The sequence below is a fragment of the Leuciscus leuciscus genome, assembly GCF_965113295.1.
Source record: "Leuciscus leuciscus genome assembly, chromosome: 2".
NCBI classification, from domain to species: Eukaryota; Metazoa; Chordata; class Actinopteri; order Cypriniformes; family Leuciscidae; genus Leuciscus; species Leuciscus leuciscus.
Genome location: NC_138726.1, coordinates 53,491,527 through 53,510,197, shown reverse-complemented (window position 1 = coordinate 53,510,197; position 18,671 = coordinate 53,491,527). Strand labels below are relative to the sequence as shown.

The window sequence follows — 18,671 nt, the reverse complement described above, 5'->3', positions numbered from 1 at the left end:
TATTTAGATCACCCAGCCAGTATAGCTCTCTGTTTTCCTCAGTCACCTTGTCTAGCATATTACATAAACCATTTACATACTCTATCCTGGCACTAGGTGGCCTATAACAACAACCAAGAATAATCGGTTTTAAATGTGGAAGTTGTACCTGTAACCATAACACTTCAACATCATCAACCATTAAGTCATGTCTCAGTTTAACAGGGAAATGATCCCGTATATAAATGGCCACACCACCTCCAAACCTGTTTCGATCATTTCTATAAATTGAAAACCCCCCTATATCAACATCTGAATTGTCTATGAAGTGATCCAGATGAGTTTCAGAAATCATAAGTATGTCTATTTTGTTTAATTGCAAAAATAAAGACAGGTCTTGAATTTTGTTCCTTAAACTACATATATTAATATGTGCAAGGATTAAACCTTTAGGTAGTTTATTTATACTGGTCATCTTAGTTGAAGGTAAATAAGTCCTATATTATAATCTAGTTGAATATCTTGTACCCTAAGTTATTTTATCATCATCAAGTAGGCTACATACATATAAGTCCTGCACACAGACACACATGCATGTACACAAACATATATACAATTGAGCTTTAAAGCTCATCAGGCCAATAACTGACTTTGTCCAGCTCTTGGGGTGATGATCAGTTTATCATACTTCAAACTCGCTCTATCACCTCTCTCTCTGGCAGCTTTCACCTTCGGCCACAACTCTTTCCTCCTCAGTTGCACAGCTTCAGAGAAATCTTCGTTAATGTAGATCCTAGTGCCCTTTAATTTCTTGGCAGAAGAAAGAATCAGCTCTCTATCTTTAATGCGAAGAAGTTTGACAACAATTTTCCTTGGCCTTCCCCTCTCCTGAAACTGACCAAGTCTCTGGGCACGCTCAATGTCCATGTTTATTCCATCTAAGCCCAAATTTTTTGAAAACATTTCTCGCACCTTTTTCTCTGATTCACACCAATTCTCTCCTTTCTCGTCAGCAATGCCATCGATTAAAATATTTGTTCTCCTGCTCTGGTTTTCAATGTAGTCAAGCTTGTTGAACATTGCATCCAATTCCTGCTTGGAAGTAGTGATGTTTGTCTCAAATGCCCTTATCTTTGCCTCAATCTCAGTGCATCCCATCTTCTCCTCTTCAAACTTTGTTTGAGTAAATTCCAAGCTGGTCTTCAGCTCCTGTACATCTCTGATAACACCATCCAATCTTGTATTAGTTCCATCCATGATCAACTGAATGAAACATTTGAAGTTATCTTGCTGCTGCAATAACATATCTTTATAGATCCCTCTCTGCTGCTCCATTAACTGGGAGAGTACACTCATTGTGACAACAGCATCCTCCTCACAAGGAGATGTTTTAGCATTTTTAGGAGGCATAATGTGTCTTACCAGGATGTACCAGAAGTTGATGAAAGTTGCAAATGTTGATGGTGACAGATCTGTTTGTCAAGGTCCTAGTAGGCCCAAAAGCCCATCAACTTGGGCTACAGCACAAGCTCAGCGGATAGTGGAAATATTGTCACCATATTGTCCCCAAATTGTATTGTCCCCAAATATTGTCCCCAATATTGTCCCCAAAACTGGTTCACTGCAGTTTTAATGAGAAAATGCTCAGTGATAATGTTGACTTATGAATTTGCACATGGTTGGTCTTAAAGCATATTAAAAACATTAAAAAAAAATTTTTATTTATTTTTTTTCACCACAGGTGGACTTTAGAAGGGTTAGTTCACCCAAAATAAATTTCTGTCACTAATTACTTACCCTCATGTTGTGATTGGCTAGCTCCGCACTCATGTGTTGTGATGCTCACTTGAACAGCGTCGGCCAATAATGAGCCGGCATTCTGAAGTTGAACCCGGAAGCGCTGCACAGTTTACTCTGTGATCAGTGTAGGATCTTCTTTCACATTTTAATATTCATTCATGTCTGTAGTGAGTGTGACGCAGGTCTATTGAGTTGTTAATTAGCTCCCCTCACCCCAGTTTTCTACACACATTTCCTCAGCCTTTTTCAAATCTGAGGTGTGAACAACCGGTGCTAAAGTAAGAGGGGGGTTTATGACCCTTTAATCCTTATCTCAGTAATGTTAACAGTTACATTCTATACAAGAACTCTGAGTAAAAATAATATAATAAAAGCTTACCATCATCAGATTTGCTGTTTTAAAGAGTGCAGTTGCTACTGGTGACCATTTGTAGGTATCGCTTCTCGGCCTTTTGGCTAAGATCAAGTGTAGTATCTGTTCTTATCAGTTTAATATCTGATACGTGCCCTAACCGGGCACTATATATTAAATTGATTTTTGGATCAGGGAGATGGAATAGGGGCTTGCTCCGTCCACTCCACGCATCGACCCGGTATTGCAGTACCTCCGGGAAAGGTGCACCCCCCTAAAGTTGTTAATGAAAGAAATGAGTTTAGTCTTGTGTGACAGTAGAGGTAAATTGAAGTAGTTTATGTTGTTGTGTATAGATGTTTTAAAGTTGTTGTGAGTAATCATAGTATTTTGTGAATATTAAGCAAGCATTCCATTCCAAGCATAATCATCATTCTACCTTTACTATTATATAGCATGTGTTGTGTAGTGATGCAGCCGACTGTCTTCTTTTTTCATGTGAAACTGTAGGTTTTATTCAATGAGTAACTTTTGTGTGCAAAAGCAGTGGTTCACAATTTGATTAGTCCCCTTTTCCCCTGCTGGCAGATGCGGTAACTGCACAATTCCACATGCAAAACATTTGTCTCTTGCCTGATTGGTGGAGTCGAGTAAAATCTTCTCTATGATTGGTAGAGAGATCTACAGTCGAGTGTTCTGGGAATGTAGACTCTCGGCCAGTCGGAAGGTCTTATTGTCAACAGTCAGCGTAGATAGTACAACTGGTAAAACAACATAACTGATGATTTAACAAGATCCAGAGTTTAGACTATAGATTGAGGGTTTAGAATAGATTACACATGGCATTCATCATCACAGTGAAGTGGCGTCTCACCATGGTTGAGAACGATGTTCCCTTCAGTAACTCCTCAAGAGGGAACGTGTACAACTCATACTTACCTGGCAGGGGAGACACCATGATCATGAAGGTGGTTCACCCAGGGCGAGGCTCAGCCATTGCACTCCGGTTGTGCTGACCCCTGCGAATTCCCCAAATGTGGGAATCTCGACTGCATAATTTCTGGTAGTGGGGGACTGCGTTCGCGCTCTCCCCTGATTTACTGGTACAATAATAGAACTGAAACATGAATAGGGAGAGTGATTGTATCTTTCGTAATGTTCTCAACTTACTTGAACTGTAGTTTTTTTGTTATTTGTACATATGGTTAAATTGCGTTTATAAAGTATTTATGAAATGGTGGACACTGAATTAAATAAGTTCAGGCTCAGTAAGCAACTTTTAGACTTTAATCTTTTGCTTAGAGCTGCTGTGTGACTCTAATTACTATAACAGGGTTTCTGCAGGTTTCAGTAAATCAAATTTAAGACCTTTTTAAGACATTTTAGGACCATAAAGATTGAAATTTAAGACCTACACGACGCATTATCCAAGTTAGATAGTTACCGCGGGATCATTAGAGTATCTATCTATCTTTCTATCTATCTAGGATTATCTGATGAGTGTCAAGTCAAGTTTATTTGTATAGCGCTTTTCACAATACAGATTGTATCAAAGCAGCTTCACAGTATTAAATTAAAATAATACGTGTGTGTGTGAGAGAGAGGGAGAGGTAGATATTTTTTTAATAGAAAATTGTGCTTTTGCATATTATACTGTAAAAACACAATTATTGTTGATTTTAGTTTATCATAGTTGATCATAACTAGAGAGGAAATGATGAGATGATTAAAGTGACCAAATGATCACGGTTATCACAGAATCCTGTTCAAAAAGTACTAATACTACAGAATGAAGTCAATTCAACAAGTTTTATGTCGAAAAACAGCAAATAACAAATTGATTAGCATCGATATGCACTTTTTGTTTACGTAAACATTAAAATACCATTAAAAATGATGGCCAGATTTCAAAAGTGTCTTGCAACCTATTATCTACTAACATGTACAAGTTCAAATAAAGTTTTGACCAAAAAAGTTTTATACAAAGATAAACCTCATATTTCAGCCTTTAAATAATTTTTTATAAAAAGAATGAGACAAAAAAGATAAATTACTGACATTTACACATTAGCTTATATTTATTAGTAGTGTTTGGGTGCACCCCCATCCTTCATGTTGACTGAGCTTTCAATGTTGTTATGGAAAGGGGTGATTGGTTGGTTCCTGTCACATGACCTGCGGTCAGTTTGTGGCATTCTGAAAAGTTTAGATTTTTTTTTTTAACTCGTTGCACCTGGTAAAAAAAATTGCGCGTCACTTCAATTATGAGCGCGCAAAAAATGCGATATGTGAACGGCCTCTGGCGAGCTAGCTCATATCAAGCCACGAGCTAAACACGGTGAGTAATGTCTTGTCCTGTTATTATCATGCGTCGCGTCTGAATACGTTGTTGTTTTTGGAGCTCTATCGATTTGATTTATAATTCTTGATTTTTCTCGCTGCCTGCTGTGAGTGTGTCTGCTTCGGTGCTGTAAGCTCCGTCTTAGCCTCGTATTTCCTCGTTTTGAACCATCATTTACTACAATTTCTAGTTGTTTATATTACTACTAAATACAGCTTACCCAACCCTGACATCGCTAGCTTACGTTACTACTAGCACAACACGCTAGTAATTCGCTAGCCTGTAAACGCGCCACCCGTGTGCGCTCAGCTATTTTTATTTATTTATTTTCTCTCGCGCCTTTGAGTTCAGAAAAGCTCAGGTGAGTAAGAAACACTCAACAAACACGGTGAGTAATGTCTTGTCCTGTTATTATCATGCGTTGCGTCTGAATGCGTTGTTGTTTTTGGAGCTCTATCGATTTGATTTATAATTCTTGATTTTCTCTTTAAACTCGCTTACAACGAACATTTTCTACTTTTCCTCACTGAGAAGCACTAATGTTACTGCTCAAACCTCATTGTTACAACGCGGACTGTTGAGCAGACGCGTCTCAAGCCTATTAGTGATCCAACGCTGCATACTCTTAAAGGTTACGTCCGTGGATCACGGCTGAACGCGTCTTCTCCACACTCACTTATAAACAAAAAAATATTTTTTCGCCTATCGTGCGTCTACTCTACACCCCTACCACTAAAAAACCTAAAAAACCTCATAGTTACAACGCGGACTGTTGAGCAGACGCGTCTCAAGCCTATTAGTGATCCAACGCTGCATACTCTTAAAGGTTACGTCCATGGATCACGGCTGAACGCGTCTTCTCCACACTCACTTACAAACAAACTTATAATATAAATTAGTATTAATATTGATAGCATCACTGGTAGCTTCGTTGCTAACTCACTGTCCATCTGTTAAAATGGCGAATATATCAGATGTAAGTAGTCTACCGCTTGGTGCAGGTGAGGACACATTTGAGCTGCACGCACTGCAGTCTGAGCTGGAAGCTGTTGAGAAACAGATCCACAACCTTTTATTGAGACAGGCCGAGCTGAGAGACCGGTGTTTGGCTCTTGAAACATCACGCGCCGATGCACACAAATCAGTGTTTAACGTTACTAACCTGCTGACTCCGACCGCGTCTACTCCGTGCGTTCCTCAGCATCGGTCGAAATCAGCCATGGTCTCGTTCACTCCGGCTCCAACACGCCACCACGAAGCCTGGGTGGTTCCGCAGCGGAAGACGCGAGTCAGGTTTAGACCAAGACTTTCTCCGACCCTCCCGGTTTTCGAGTTATCGACACAAAACCGCTTCTCCCCTCTACGCGAAACAGAACGCGATGCTGTGATCATCGGCGATTCCATCGTTCGGCATGTACACGCTACGTTAGGTAAAAGTAAGGTGCAAAGTCACTGCTTTCCTGGTGCTCGTGTTTCTGAAATCGCTGCTCGCGTTCCCGAGATCCTGAACGGTGACGAGCGCGTCGGAACTGTGGTCCTGCACGCGGGAGTGAACGACATCAGGCTGCGCCAGACGGAGATTCTGAAGAAAGACTTCAGGAATCTAATCGATACGGTACGCAGCACATCGCCTGAAACAACGATCATTGTGTCAGGACCGCTTCCCACGTACCGACTAGGGCATGAAAAGTTCAGCAGATTATTTGCGCTAAATGAATGGTTAATGTCATGGTGCAATGAGCAGAAACTGCTCTTTGTAAATAATTGGAATCTGTTTTGGGAGCGTCCTAGGCTTTTCCGTGCTGATGGCTTACACCCAAGCAGATTCGGAGCGGATCTTCTGTCAGATAACATCTCCAAAATGTTAAATACCCTTTGACTAGTAACCAAAAGTCCAAATCATAGTCTCTGCTGCACCAATTCAACTGATATAAATACTAGTGTAGAACATTGTATAGAAACCGTGTCTATTCCTCGTTTAGTGAGATCAAATAATAAATCTAATGCAGGATCTAGGAAAAATCTAATTGTTATTAAAACAGAAAATGTTGCTATTAGTAAACAAAAACTATTTCTAAAGCTAGGTCTTCTAAACATTAGATCACTCACACCTAAGGCAGTTATTGTAAATGAAATAGTCACAGATAATAGCTTCGATATACTTTGCCTTACTGAAACCTGGCTTAAACCAAATGATTATTTCGGTATTAATGAGTCTACTCCTCCTGGATACTGTTATAAGCATGAGCCCCGTCTGATTGGTCGTGGCGGAGGTGTTGCAACCATTTATAAAGATATTCTAAATGTTACCCAGAAAACGGGTTATAAGTTTATTTCATTTGAAGTACTTGTACTAAATGTTACGCTCTTAGATGTTAGAAAAACATCCCTATTATCTCTAGCCTTGGCTACCGTATATAGACCGCCAGGGCCTTACGCTGATTTCCTAAAAGAGTTTGCAGATTTTCTCTCAGACCTATTAGTCAATGTCGATAAAGCACTAATTGTTGGAGATTTTAACATACACGTAGATAATCCAAATGATGCGTTAGGAGCTGCGTTTACAGATTTATTAAATTCATTTGGGGTCAAGCAAAACGTCACCGGACCAACACATCGTCTTAATCATACACTCGATTTAATTATATCACATGGAACCGATCCAACCGATATAGATATCATTCCACAAAGTGATGAAGTCACTGATCACTACATGGTAACTTGCATATTACGTACTGCTGTAATATGTCATGCGGCGTCGCGTTATCAACCAGGCAGAACAATCCTCCCATCCACCATAGATAATTTCTCAAATTGCTTATCTAATCTGTCTCAGCTGCTGCCTGAACCCAAACAAACAGATGAACTAGAAGAACTAACTAGCACTATGAGCACCATTCTCTCTAGAACATTGGATGTGGTTGCACCTATTAAATTAAAAAAGGTCAGAGAGAAAAATAAAGCACCATGGTATAACAATACTACGCATGTTTTAAAGAGAGAAACGCGTATTTTAGAGCGTAAATGGAAACAAACTAATTTAGAGGTCTTTAGAATCGCGTGGAAAGACAGTATGTCACGTTATAAAAAGGCCCTAAAAGCGGCCAGGGCTGAGCACCTCCGCAAACTAATAGAAAACAACCAAAACAATCCAAGGTTTTTATTTAACACCGTGGCTAGACTAACAAATAAACAGACGTCACCCGAACAAAATATCCCGTTACAGTTCAGTAGTAATGATTTCATGAACTTCTTCACTGAGAAAATAGAAAGCATCAGAACCACAATTGTAAACGTTCAATCTTCAATCGCGCCTTATAATTCAGCTTCAATTATCACCCCGAAAGAACAATTACAGTGCTTTACAACTATAGAACAAAAAGAGTTAAATAAACTTATCACTTCATCTAAAACAACAACATGTTTATTAGATCCTATACCAACTAAACTACTGAAAGAAGTGTTACCTGTAGTGGAAGATCCTCTCCTCAATATTATTAACTCGTCTTTATCTTTAGGTCATGTTCCAAGAACATTTAAACTGGCAATTATAAAACCTCTCATTAAGAAACCACAATTAGATCATAATAATCTAGCAAATTATAGACCCATTTCAAATCTTCCATTTATGTCTAAAATATTAGAAAAAGTGGTGTCCGCTCAACTGGGCTCTTTCTTGCAACAAAATGAGATCTATGAAAAGTTTCAGTCTGGATTCAGACCGCATCATAGCACTGAAACTGCGCTCGTTAAAATCACAAATGATTTACTTTTAGCTTCTGACCAAGGCTGTATCTCAATACTAGTTTTACTTGATCTTAGTGCTGCGTTCGATACTATAGATCATACATTACTCTTAGATCGACTACAAAATTATACTGGTGTTCAAGGACAAGCACTAAGCTGGTTCAAATCATACCTATCTGACCGCTACCATTTTGTCTATTTAAATGGAGAAAAATCGATCATAACTCCAGTAAACTATGGAGTGCCGCAGGGATCTGTATTAGGCCCTCTGTTATTTTCAATATATATGATGCCACTTGGAAATATTATAAGGAAACATGGAATTAGTTTCCATTGTTATGCTGATGACACTCAAATATATATTTCATCACGGCCGGATGAAAACGCAAAATTTTCCAAATTGACAGAGTGTGTTAAAGATATAAAATATTGGATGACCCGTAATTTTCTTTTATTAAATCCAGACAAGACAGAGGTAATACTTATCGGTTCAAAAAACCGCCCACAAAACCTTGCACAATACAACTTTAACATCATAGGATGTCCTGTTACTTTATCCTCTACAGTAAAAGACCTGGGTGTTATACTCGATTGCAACCTGTCTTTTGAAAATCATATTTCATATGTTACAAAAACAGCATTTTTCCACCTTAGAAACATTGCTAAGCTACGTAATATGCTATCAGTTTCTGATGCAGAAAAGTTAGTTCATGCATTCATGACCTCGAGACTGGATTACTGTAATGCTTTACTAGCTGGTTGTCCTGCATCCTCAATAAACAAGCTACAGTTAGTCCAAAATGCCGCCGCTAGAGTTCTTACTAGATCAAGAAAATATGATCATATAACACCGATTTTATCATCACTGCATTGGTTACCTATAAAGTTCCGTATTAATTACAAGGTATTGCTACTGACCTATAAAGCCCTAAACGGCTTAGCTCCAGTCTATTTAACGGATCTTTTATCACCCTATAATCCATCGCGCTCTTTAAGATCACTAAATTCAAGGCTTTTGGTCATACCTAGGATATCAAGAACCACCAAAGGAGGGAGAGCATTCTCACATTTGGCCCCAAAACTCTGGAATAGTCTTCCTGATACTGTTCGTTGCTCAGACTCGCTCTCCCAGTTTAAAACTAGATTAAAGTCGCATCTCTTCAGCCAGGCATTCATATAATCCTACAGTTCAAACTACAATCCGGCCTCTAGCTCATAAATGCCAGAGGAGAACTGGCCCCCGACTGAGCCTGGGTTCTCCCAAGTTTTTTTTTTCTCCATTAGGTCACCTGATGGAGTTTTAGGACACCATTAGGTCACTTGATGAAGTTTTTCGGTTCCTTGCCACTGTTGCCTTTGGCTTGCTCAGTTGGGGATATTTTGGGGATATTTAATTTAATTTTATCAATCAATAAATTCCTCTTGAAACAAACTTTGTTGTATTATTTTAATTTAATACTGTGAAGCTGCTTTGATACAATCTGTATTGTGAAAAGCGCTATACAAATAAACTTAACTTGACTTGACTTGACTATTGGTAGCACGCGAGCGATGTGTTGGAGACCCCTGCTCTAGGGGCTCCGCTTTGTAGGCTACAACTCGATACTTTTTTGCTACTTTGTAATAACTTTCTGCGGCCAGCGTTTCTGGAAATGAACGAGGGTAAACACTTTTTTAGACCTGACTAAATTAAATTTAAGACCTAGGATGAAAATCTGGCCGTTTTTAAGACTTTTTAAGGCCTTAAATTTAAAGTTCAGATTTTAGACTTTTTAAGACCCCGCGGAAACCCTGTATAAGTAGAATCTGGCAAAAAGAAGACTTCTATGGAATGCAAATGTTTAATAAATGAATGATGTGAAGAATATAAATGTAACTTGACTGATTCTAGGCAACCCCAGTTACAGCGGAATTGCCATGTTCATCACAGCGCCGAAAAATATCCAATACGTCCATAGAAATGTTTTAATCCACTTACATTAAATGCAAAACAGTGGCCAGTAAGACCTACTAGCCAGCACCAGTGGAGCAAAGAGGGGCGTATGAAGAATCGAAAGGGGGGCTATCAAGTAACACACAGTATAAAACGTGGTGAACATGTGTTGCTGCATTTTGTCATTGTTATTGATGGCATCATGTACAATATATAATATTGATGTTCATTATTTAAGGTAATGTATTGATATGTACCAGGGACAAAAGATAGTGTGTTGTAGAAAACGCCCTAATGTTATAGTATATAATTATTAAGAAGTTGCCTTTTCCACAACATAGTTGTTTAAACAATATGATAAATAATATAATCAATTGTGAATTTATATAAAAAATTTGTTGCATAAAGTATAAAATATTAAAACATAACAATATACGCAATATTCAGAGTCAAGTTTTTAAAGAAGAATTACACAACAGTATTCCTAGTTGAAATTCACAATAGTTTATTTGTGTGCGTCCACAACTGTGGTGAGGTAGACATTATTTTCATCAGACAAAAACTCTACTTTTGTACTTTTTGTGTCCCTGAGTTGTTTGGTTGTGGAGCCTCCAAGAGAAGCAAGATTAGTCTGTGGATCTGGCATCACCGTGTCCGTTCTTTCTTTCAAGACCTTGTTCCTGCTGTGCTTGTAATATGTACATATTCAATCTGTGTGCAGTCAGGTGGAGGGGGATACACTGCTGGAGGAAGATCTTGTGAGCAGATCAATGTGGTCTTCAATATGGTGGCAGAAGATATTTTAGTCGACTAAAGGTTGATGAATCTCTTCTGACAACTGATGAAATCCTGGAGAGTCTTGGTGATATTTGGCAAAGGAATACCCACTTTGCTCAGAATCGGATCCTCTACCAATATGCAGTGCTGAATTCTCTCATAGGCTTTTGTGAGTTTTTTTTCCAGACTCGACGGTAAGAGATTCAAGTTTTCCGGTCCCTGCCAAGATGAGTGACCTCATTCTGCACTGTAGGTCTTTCATCTGGAAGCTCAGTCGCTGGAGCCAGCGACTGAGGAAGTGTCGCCACAGGAAGTGTCGTCATGGCTGGAAGATGCTTCTGCAGGTGTTGTGCTGGCGGAAGTGTCGTCATGTCTGGAAGATGCTTCTGCAGGTGTTGTGCCGGCGGAAGTGTCATCATGGCTGGAAGCTGCTTCCGCAGGTGTTGTGCTGGCGGAAGTGTCGTCATGGCTGGAAGATGCTTCTGCAAGTGTTGTGCTGGTGGAAGTGTCGCCATGGCTGGAAGATGCTTCCTCCGGTGTTGTGATGGCAGATGTGTCCAGAATCTTAGTAGTGGTGGTGGCGGCGGAAAAGAGTGGTGGTGGTGGTGGAAATGATTGTGCAGTAGTGGTAGATCCAAATATTTCAGGTAGAGGACTGAAGATGTTAGCAAAGACTGAAGGTTTCTGCTGGGGTATGCGAGATGTTAGGGGAGATTTATAGACGGAGACCTGGGACGGAGTCTTTGGAGCTGGTGTTGCGATGTCTGATCTTCCTTTTAACACTTTGGTACCTGCCTTGCTGGGAATATGCTCATACACTATCTGTTCGTAGTCGGGTGGAGGGAGAACCGACGGTTGACACAGTGCCGGAGGTTAGTTTTTTGAAGAGATTGACGTAGTCTTTAACACGGTGGCAGATGGCATTCTTGTCGACTGCAGATTGATAAGCTTCTCCTGACGACGGATGAAATCACGCACTGTCTTGATGTTGATGTTTGGTAGAGGAATACCCACTTTACTGAGAACTGGATCCTCCACCAATATGCAGTGCTGAATTCGTTGGTAAGCCTTCTGGATTACTGTTTTGTCTGGGCTTTGGGTTTTGGAACTTGTAGGTAAACCCAACCAGAGTAGTTTCACCAGCGTGTACATGAGTCTGTTGTGCTGAGCACTGATGTCTTGTTGAGCTGGGGCATAGCGTTTGGCCATTTTGACTTTCTGAATCACAGCAGCATCGACAAGATGCTCTCTCTTTGTACGGCAGTACAGCGTGTTACCCCAGTGTGTTCTGTACAGCTGATGAAACGTATGCGGTAGTTTATCATGTTCCTCTACGGCTTGCCACGTTTCGATCAGCTCGTTCCTTTCTTTCGTCGTCAGGCTCAGCCTATTTACAGTGAGGCCAAAGTCTACCAGCAGTGCACAGAACTTTTCCTGCTTCTGGAGTCCAGGAAGTGGGCTAGGGCTACAGGTGTCCTCCTTGTTGAAAAGAACAACGATCACATGTTAAGTTAAAATGTTTATGTAACTGAAGTTTAAAGTCAGTCAACACTCAGACTATAAAAAATAAACATAAACAATACATGCTAGCGATGCGTACAGGTGAGCAGAAAATTACTCACAACGGCCGGAGGGTGAGCATTGGTGGTTTCATCTGTGGTAAGAGTTATGTGAGCTGGGTCAACAGCCATCCTGTCGTGATCTGTCTCTGGGTCACTCTGGTACGCCTCATCCTCCTCATCGAGGTCAGTTTGGCCTGGCTGAACCACCTCCTCCTCTGGGCTGGGTCCATCCTTTGAGAGGTCCCCAATTGAGAAGGCACCAGATTCACCCGTGCTTTGGCTGAATAGGTATTCCAAACCAAGCAGCTCATTGGACGTCACAGCAGCAGGGGTGCGAAAATTGTCCTCCACAGCCTCTCCAAACAACTTCCGGCATCGGGTGTTGAGGCGTTCGATTAGAGGGGCAGAGTAGGTTCTGTGAATGCGCCCTTTTGCCACCAAACACCGCGTCGGAACTGCGATCTGAGTTCCACCGAGCGATTCCACTAATCAAGTAAACCTGATAGGGACGTGCAGCACAGTGGGGACCTTGAAATGACAGAGAAGGACATTAAAATCCCAACACAGACAGACAAACAAAGCAAAGACGACTTTGATTAGACGTCTTAATTGATTCTGATTAAATGATTATACATTTTTTTGCAACCCAAAGCAGTGTTTTATCGGCAGCATATCAATGAAGAACGCTACAAAAAGCATGATATCATGTGAGGAAGAACTTTGTGGTATCCCTCCAGACTGTTGCTTCCACGCAGACACTTGTAGTAGGGAACATCCACCCCATTGATGCTGGTGCTACGCGCCACCCTGTACATACTCCTCTCCGGAGGATCCTTGTATGCACTCGAGGTGTCGCTGCTGGCCTTCCCACACACTATCTATTGCTTCTGTAAAGAAATAAGAGCAAATATTTAAGCATTATACGGTGTCAACACAGTACATGATAACCATAATAACATCCCCATACACGCTATGTGTTTATAATACACGCTAACAGTGGATTACAATATATAGATCATATAGTTTACCTGTGCCTCATATGCCTTGTGCCGTGTTTTCAATATGGAAAATGCTTGTAACAATGTTTTTAAATGTTTGCATCAGATTACTTACCTGCTGACTTAAAGAGGGGGATTCCACTTTCATCCAGCCCCGCCGGACCTTTCAGCTCATCAATGGCTGTCTGGACAAGACGTAAAGTCTCCTGAACCCCAAACGTGACTCTACGAACATGGTGCTTCAGCTGTTCCCGCATCATGTAAAGTCGCACCACGTCTTCATCGTTCACTGTGTCATAAGCCGGGTCCTTTGCTCGGACCGCCTTGATGAGAAGCTCCAGGTCTGCGCGGTTGTAGGCCAGCACCGCTCCTGCTAGGGCAGACTTGAAGGCCGCGTATTTGGAGTTGCTCTCGGTATGGATGGCTGCATCAAAGCGATGTATCCAGTGAAAAATATCCAAACGCACAACCCATACCCTTGTCCACCCACGTCTGGAACAAGGTCTCCACAGCGGTTGGGCCTTGTGAGCGACAGCACCCGCGGTCAACGTACAGGATATGAGGTACAGGTTGATTGGCCTGCTCGAATCTCTCCATCACCCCCTGGCACATGGGTCTCAGACACTGGATTCTTCCCGTCCACTTCACTAACGCTAGTTAGCAAGTTTTGTTAGCTTGTTTTTTTTTAACAATGACTTCGATTTTATCTTAATATGTAAGGTTACTCACTGTCCAGGACTGCAATTGTTATTTGAAAAGATTCATTTTAACTGACGGAACCAGATTGGCCGACCCGTACACACACACTCAATGGATGGACGATCTGACAGTATTAGCTTCGGTTGAGTGACGTCTAGTCTAAGTCTAGTCATGGTCAATCACAACAATGTATACAATCACAGATGATTCACAAATAATCACAATAGTTTATAAAACATGCGATATAATTTTAAATTGGAAGCCTGCACTCCGTCGATTCTGGCACCCAACAACACAACAAGATGACATTTTGTGCTCCTTATGTAGCCGAATCTATGCTGGTTTGTATTGGCTGCCTCAAGTTTTCTGCTTGTTTTGCCTCCAGCCTCCATAATTGTGACGTCGGTGCAAAAAGGGTCTATAGACGGTACGACTGTAAAAACGACAAGACCCATGATTTAACAAGATCCAGAGTTTAGAGAATAGATTGAGGGTTTAGAATAGATTGTGATGATGAACCATGTGTAGTGAAGTGACGTCTCACCGTGGTTGAGAATGATGTTGCCTTCAGTGGTGCCCTTACAGGGAACGTGTAGAACTCATACTTACCTGGCAGGGGAGACTCATGATCATGAAGGTGGTTCACCCAGGGCGAGGCTCAGCCATTGCACTCCGGTTGTGCTGACCCCTGTATGAATGACAGTCAGAATTTCCTCAATTATCTAAATGGACTTTGTTAAAATTGAAAAGGAAACAGTTCTGAACAGACTTATGAACATTTTGTTTGACCTGCTTGACATAAAAACTATAAATAGATATGTTTAGTGTATATAATAATAATAATAATAACAATAATAATAATAATCCTCCATTTTTATTAGATTATAATCATATTGATGCCAGTAATAGTTATATCAATAGTGCCAGATTAATGATTAAAGTGCAGCCAGGTCAATTATTCAAGTATTTAAAAAACCAAAATTCACCCTTAAACAACAATGAACAAGTATAAATAGTTATAGTATAAAAAGAGAAATATCAGTACTGTCAACCTCAAGTGCTGTAAGCCATTATTAAACGGCAATAAACTATAAAAAGATAAATGTATTCTCACTGCAGCCAATAAAAGGGTATTAAAACATAAATTTTCTTAACTAAAATAACAATAACAGCAACAACAATAGCTCTGTGAGACTTGTATGTATAGAAATATGTAAGTAGTATGTACACTTGTCTGGATGTCTGCTTAGACAGGCTCACGGGCCTGGGACTGAGAGTCCAAGACAATGTCCACTGCCTTTTTAAATTCTTCAAAATTCCCAAAAGTTTGTCCAGCAAGGTCTGTGGACGTGGATGATTTTGAGGAATCGCAGTACGTCTTTTTTTTTGTACTTCTTATGGCCTTGCGTAGGTTGGGCACACAGTGCACAGATGTGCATTTTAATTGTGGTCAGATGTCCCGTGCCACTGGGCTCTGCCTTTTTCCTCTTGTAGATCGTTGATCTTGCTGGCGACGGTGGAGGAACGGATTCCTGTGGCAGGGAAACGACAGGAGGCCCTTTTAGGGGCGCGCCCATCAGCTGACTGGACCTGCGGGGGGGCTGGAGTCCTTCTGGAATGGTGTGGACTGGTGCCGGTATCAGAGGAGTGGGGGGGGCATGCAAGAAATGCGGGAGTCTCTTTTTAAATTTTTCTGGTCTCTGCCAAAGATGGAGTGACCTCATACTGCACAGTAGGTCGGCTGGTGTGTGGTCTTCCGTCTGGAAGCTCAGTCGCTGGAGTCTGGCTGGTGCCAGAAATGCTTTGAATGCGACGGAGGACAGCCAAACCTTGATCCGTCCCATTTGTGGCTGACGAGGTCTCCTGCCTCCTGATGAACTCACCAACACACTTGGAGTTGATCTTCAGGATTGGAATCCCAAGTTTGCTGAGTTCATCATCATCATCCACAGTCACTCTCTGCTGCGCTGGTACAGTGAAGTGATCTGGTGCTTCATTGGAGACACTCGACCCTTTCCTCCACAAGCAGGATGAAGCCACAGCTGTTTTATTAAGCAGTACAGCAGCTGAATAGCGCTTGCTGAACTTCAGTTTTTGCACCAGAGACGACTCGGATGGATCTCCATTTGTGCGGCCAAACAGAGCATTACCCCAGCGTGCAGAGTAAAGGCTGTCGAACTGCTGGATGTTGTGATCGTGGAGGTCAAGCTTGTTCCAGGCACTGATGACCCTCTTTCTAATAGTGTCACTTACAGCAAGCTTTCCCTCCTCCAATGCAATCTCAACAAGCACTTTGCTGAGCTCCTGAACATGTTGGTACCCAGGGAGATGATTCGGACCACACACATCCTCCACACAGGGATCAAACTCCGTAGCCACTACCTGGTCAGTGAGGTACAGGTTGTTCCTCAGTGGAGTCAGGCTGTCACGCTCACTGTCAGAGGTGTAGCCCACATCATCCTCCTCCTCATCCTCCTCCTCCTCGCCAGCAGTAACCTCATCATGATCGTCCTCATCTGCTCGAAGTGTCTCTCTGGCCTGGGCGTAATGGTCAGGAGCACTGAATGGCTCTGATGACTGGGAGAACAGATACTCCAGACCTATCCGCTCATCAGCAGCAGGAGCTGGAGGCCTGTAGTTTGCCTCCTCCGCCTCCCCAAACAGTTCCTGACACCTTAGGTTCAGTCGATGCACCAGAGGAGACACGTACACCATGTGTTTTCTCCCTTTCTGGCCTTTGACACTAGTGGACTCCCTGTCAGAGTTCCAGCGTGGAATGCCAGCCCAGGAGGTACACCTGGAAGGGGACGGCAGCACAGTGGGGCCCGGGGATCATGTTGGGCAGAAAAGAGTGAAAGCCAGACTGTTGCTCCCTCTCACCGTGCTGTACCGTGCAAGGCGCACACCATTACGGGTCACATACTTTGTGATGGTGTACATGTTCCTCCCCGACGGATCCTGGATACATTCCAGGTTCTTTTGTTGGTTCTCCCAGACGTGGTGGATGGCCGCAGCATCCTTGAACAGATGCAGCTGGTTCTCATCCATCCCAGCTGCTCCCTTCAGGATCTCAAGGGCACTCTGGACACGCACACAGGTTTCCTGGGCACCGACTGTGATCATCCTGACATAATGGCTCAGATCTGACTTGCTGACATGCAATTCAATGATCTGGCTATCAGTCAGGGAAGCATAGTTGGTTGGGTGACCTGCACCAGGAGAGCAATGTCGTCTTTGTTGTAAGCAAAGACTGAAGCAGAGAGGGCAGACTTAAACAGGGCGTACTTTGGGTGGCGATGCGGCCGCATCAAATCGATGGATCCAGTGAAAGATGTCGAGCCGCACCAACATACCCCCGTCTGTCCACTCACCGAAGAGCTGCTCCACTGAAGACACGCCGTGGACACGACAGCAGCCACGGTCCACGTACATGACTTCAGGAGGCGCCTCACCAGCTCTTCTGTACCTCTCCGTGAGGCCTTCAGCCATCGGGCGCAGTTTGGTCAGGGATTCCTCACAGGTCAAGACCGAAATGAGGATCTGACCCAACTCATTGGTCACGTTCGTGTGCCTTTCCCGTCCCCGGAAAGTTTCTTGCAGATCTAATAATCAATACAAAACTAAGAGATTCAAACATTTATATCTTCTTTTTTTCCACTGTGTTGACTTATTTGTTTAGTCAGGTGTTATTAGGGGCCAAGCACTGAAAGTGCGTAGGCACCTATTGTACCCGTTGGCGTTCTTCTTATTTTTCCGTTGCTTCTTTTTCCGCCATGCAAGTCTATGAAGTGGTGCAAAAGTTGCTTCAGTTCCAGACATGGTGTCTATCTGAGAAGGAACTCAATAAATAAGACATGTGGCGCATTAAAATTCTTCATTTTTAGTTGATTCTCACTTGAACTATGGAACATCGGCATCTCTGTGAATGCACGTCTTCCCAGTGGCGCAACGAGACGAGTGACAGGCATCTGATCCAGAGATAGTGGGATGACTTTAGAAAAATTGTGTGGAATGTTGTGTAATTTCAATTCCTTTATTATTCAAGCGTTGTACTAATCTTTCTTTCTCTTGGATTATAAATATGTTTTGTTCATTTTCAGTTAATGTTCACCTGTACTTCTGAACCAGCAGATTTTTCATGTATGTTCAATTTCTGCCATTTTTGCTCTTCTTGCTCTGCACTGCTGTTGCTGCTGCTTCAATGGCTTGGCCCTGAATCGCCGCTTGCAGCTATATTTTCTATTATTATTCTCATAACAGTTATTACTATTTATTAATGATTAAGATTTTCCACCATGCATACCAAGCCATGAGTACAGAAATCTTGTTCTGCAGTGGGCAATAATCCCTGCCAAATTCAGTGACAATGTTTACAATCAGACTTTATTTTTTTTACCTTCTTGGTGGAGTCATATTTTAAGACTTTCCCGAATGTGGACATGATCTAAGTCCGGTAGTCCTCAATGTTTCCGGCCTCAGCAAG

The 18,671-nt window shown here is 41.9% G+C and overlaps 1 protein-coding gene across 1 annotated transcript; it reads right to left on the bottom strand.

The window, feature by feature from the left end:
• Window positions 1–10,786: 10,786 nt before the first annotated feature.
• On the bottom strand, window positions 10,787–12,979 carry LOC309483281 (uncharacterized protein). The gene is made up of 2 exons (XM_082148996.1): window positions 12,552–12,979; window positions 10,787–12,408 (listed from the first exon to the last, which is right to left on the bottom strand). The coding sequence occupies exons 1-2, from the start codon at window positions 12,618–12,620 to the stop codon at window positions 11,803–11,805; spliced, it is 675 nt and encodes a 224-aa protein (XP_082005122.1). The 5' UTR covers window positions 12,621–12,979; the 3' UTR covers window positions 10,787–11,802.
• Window positions 12,980–18,671: the final 5,692 nt, after the last annotated feature.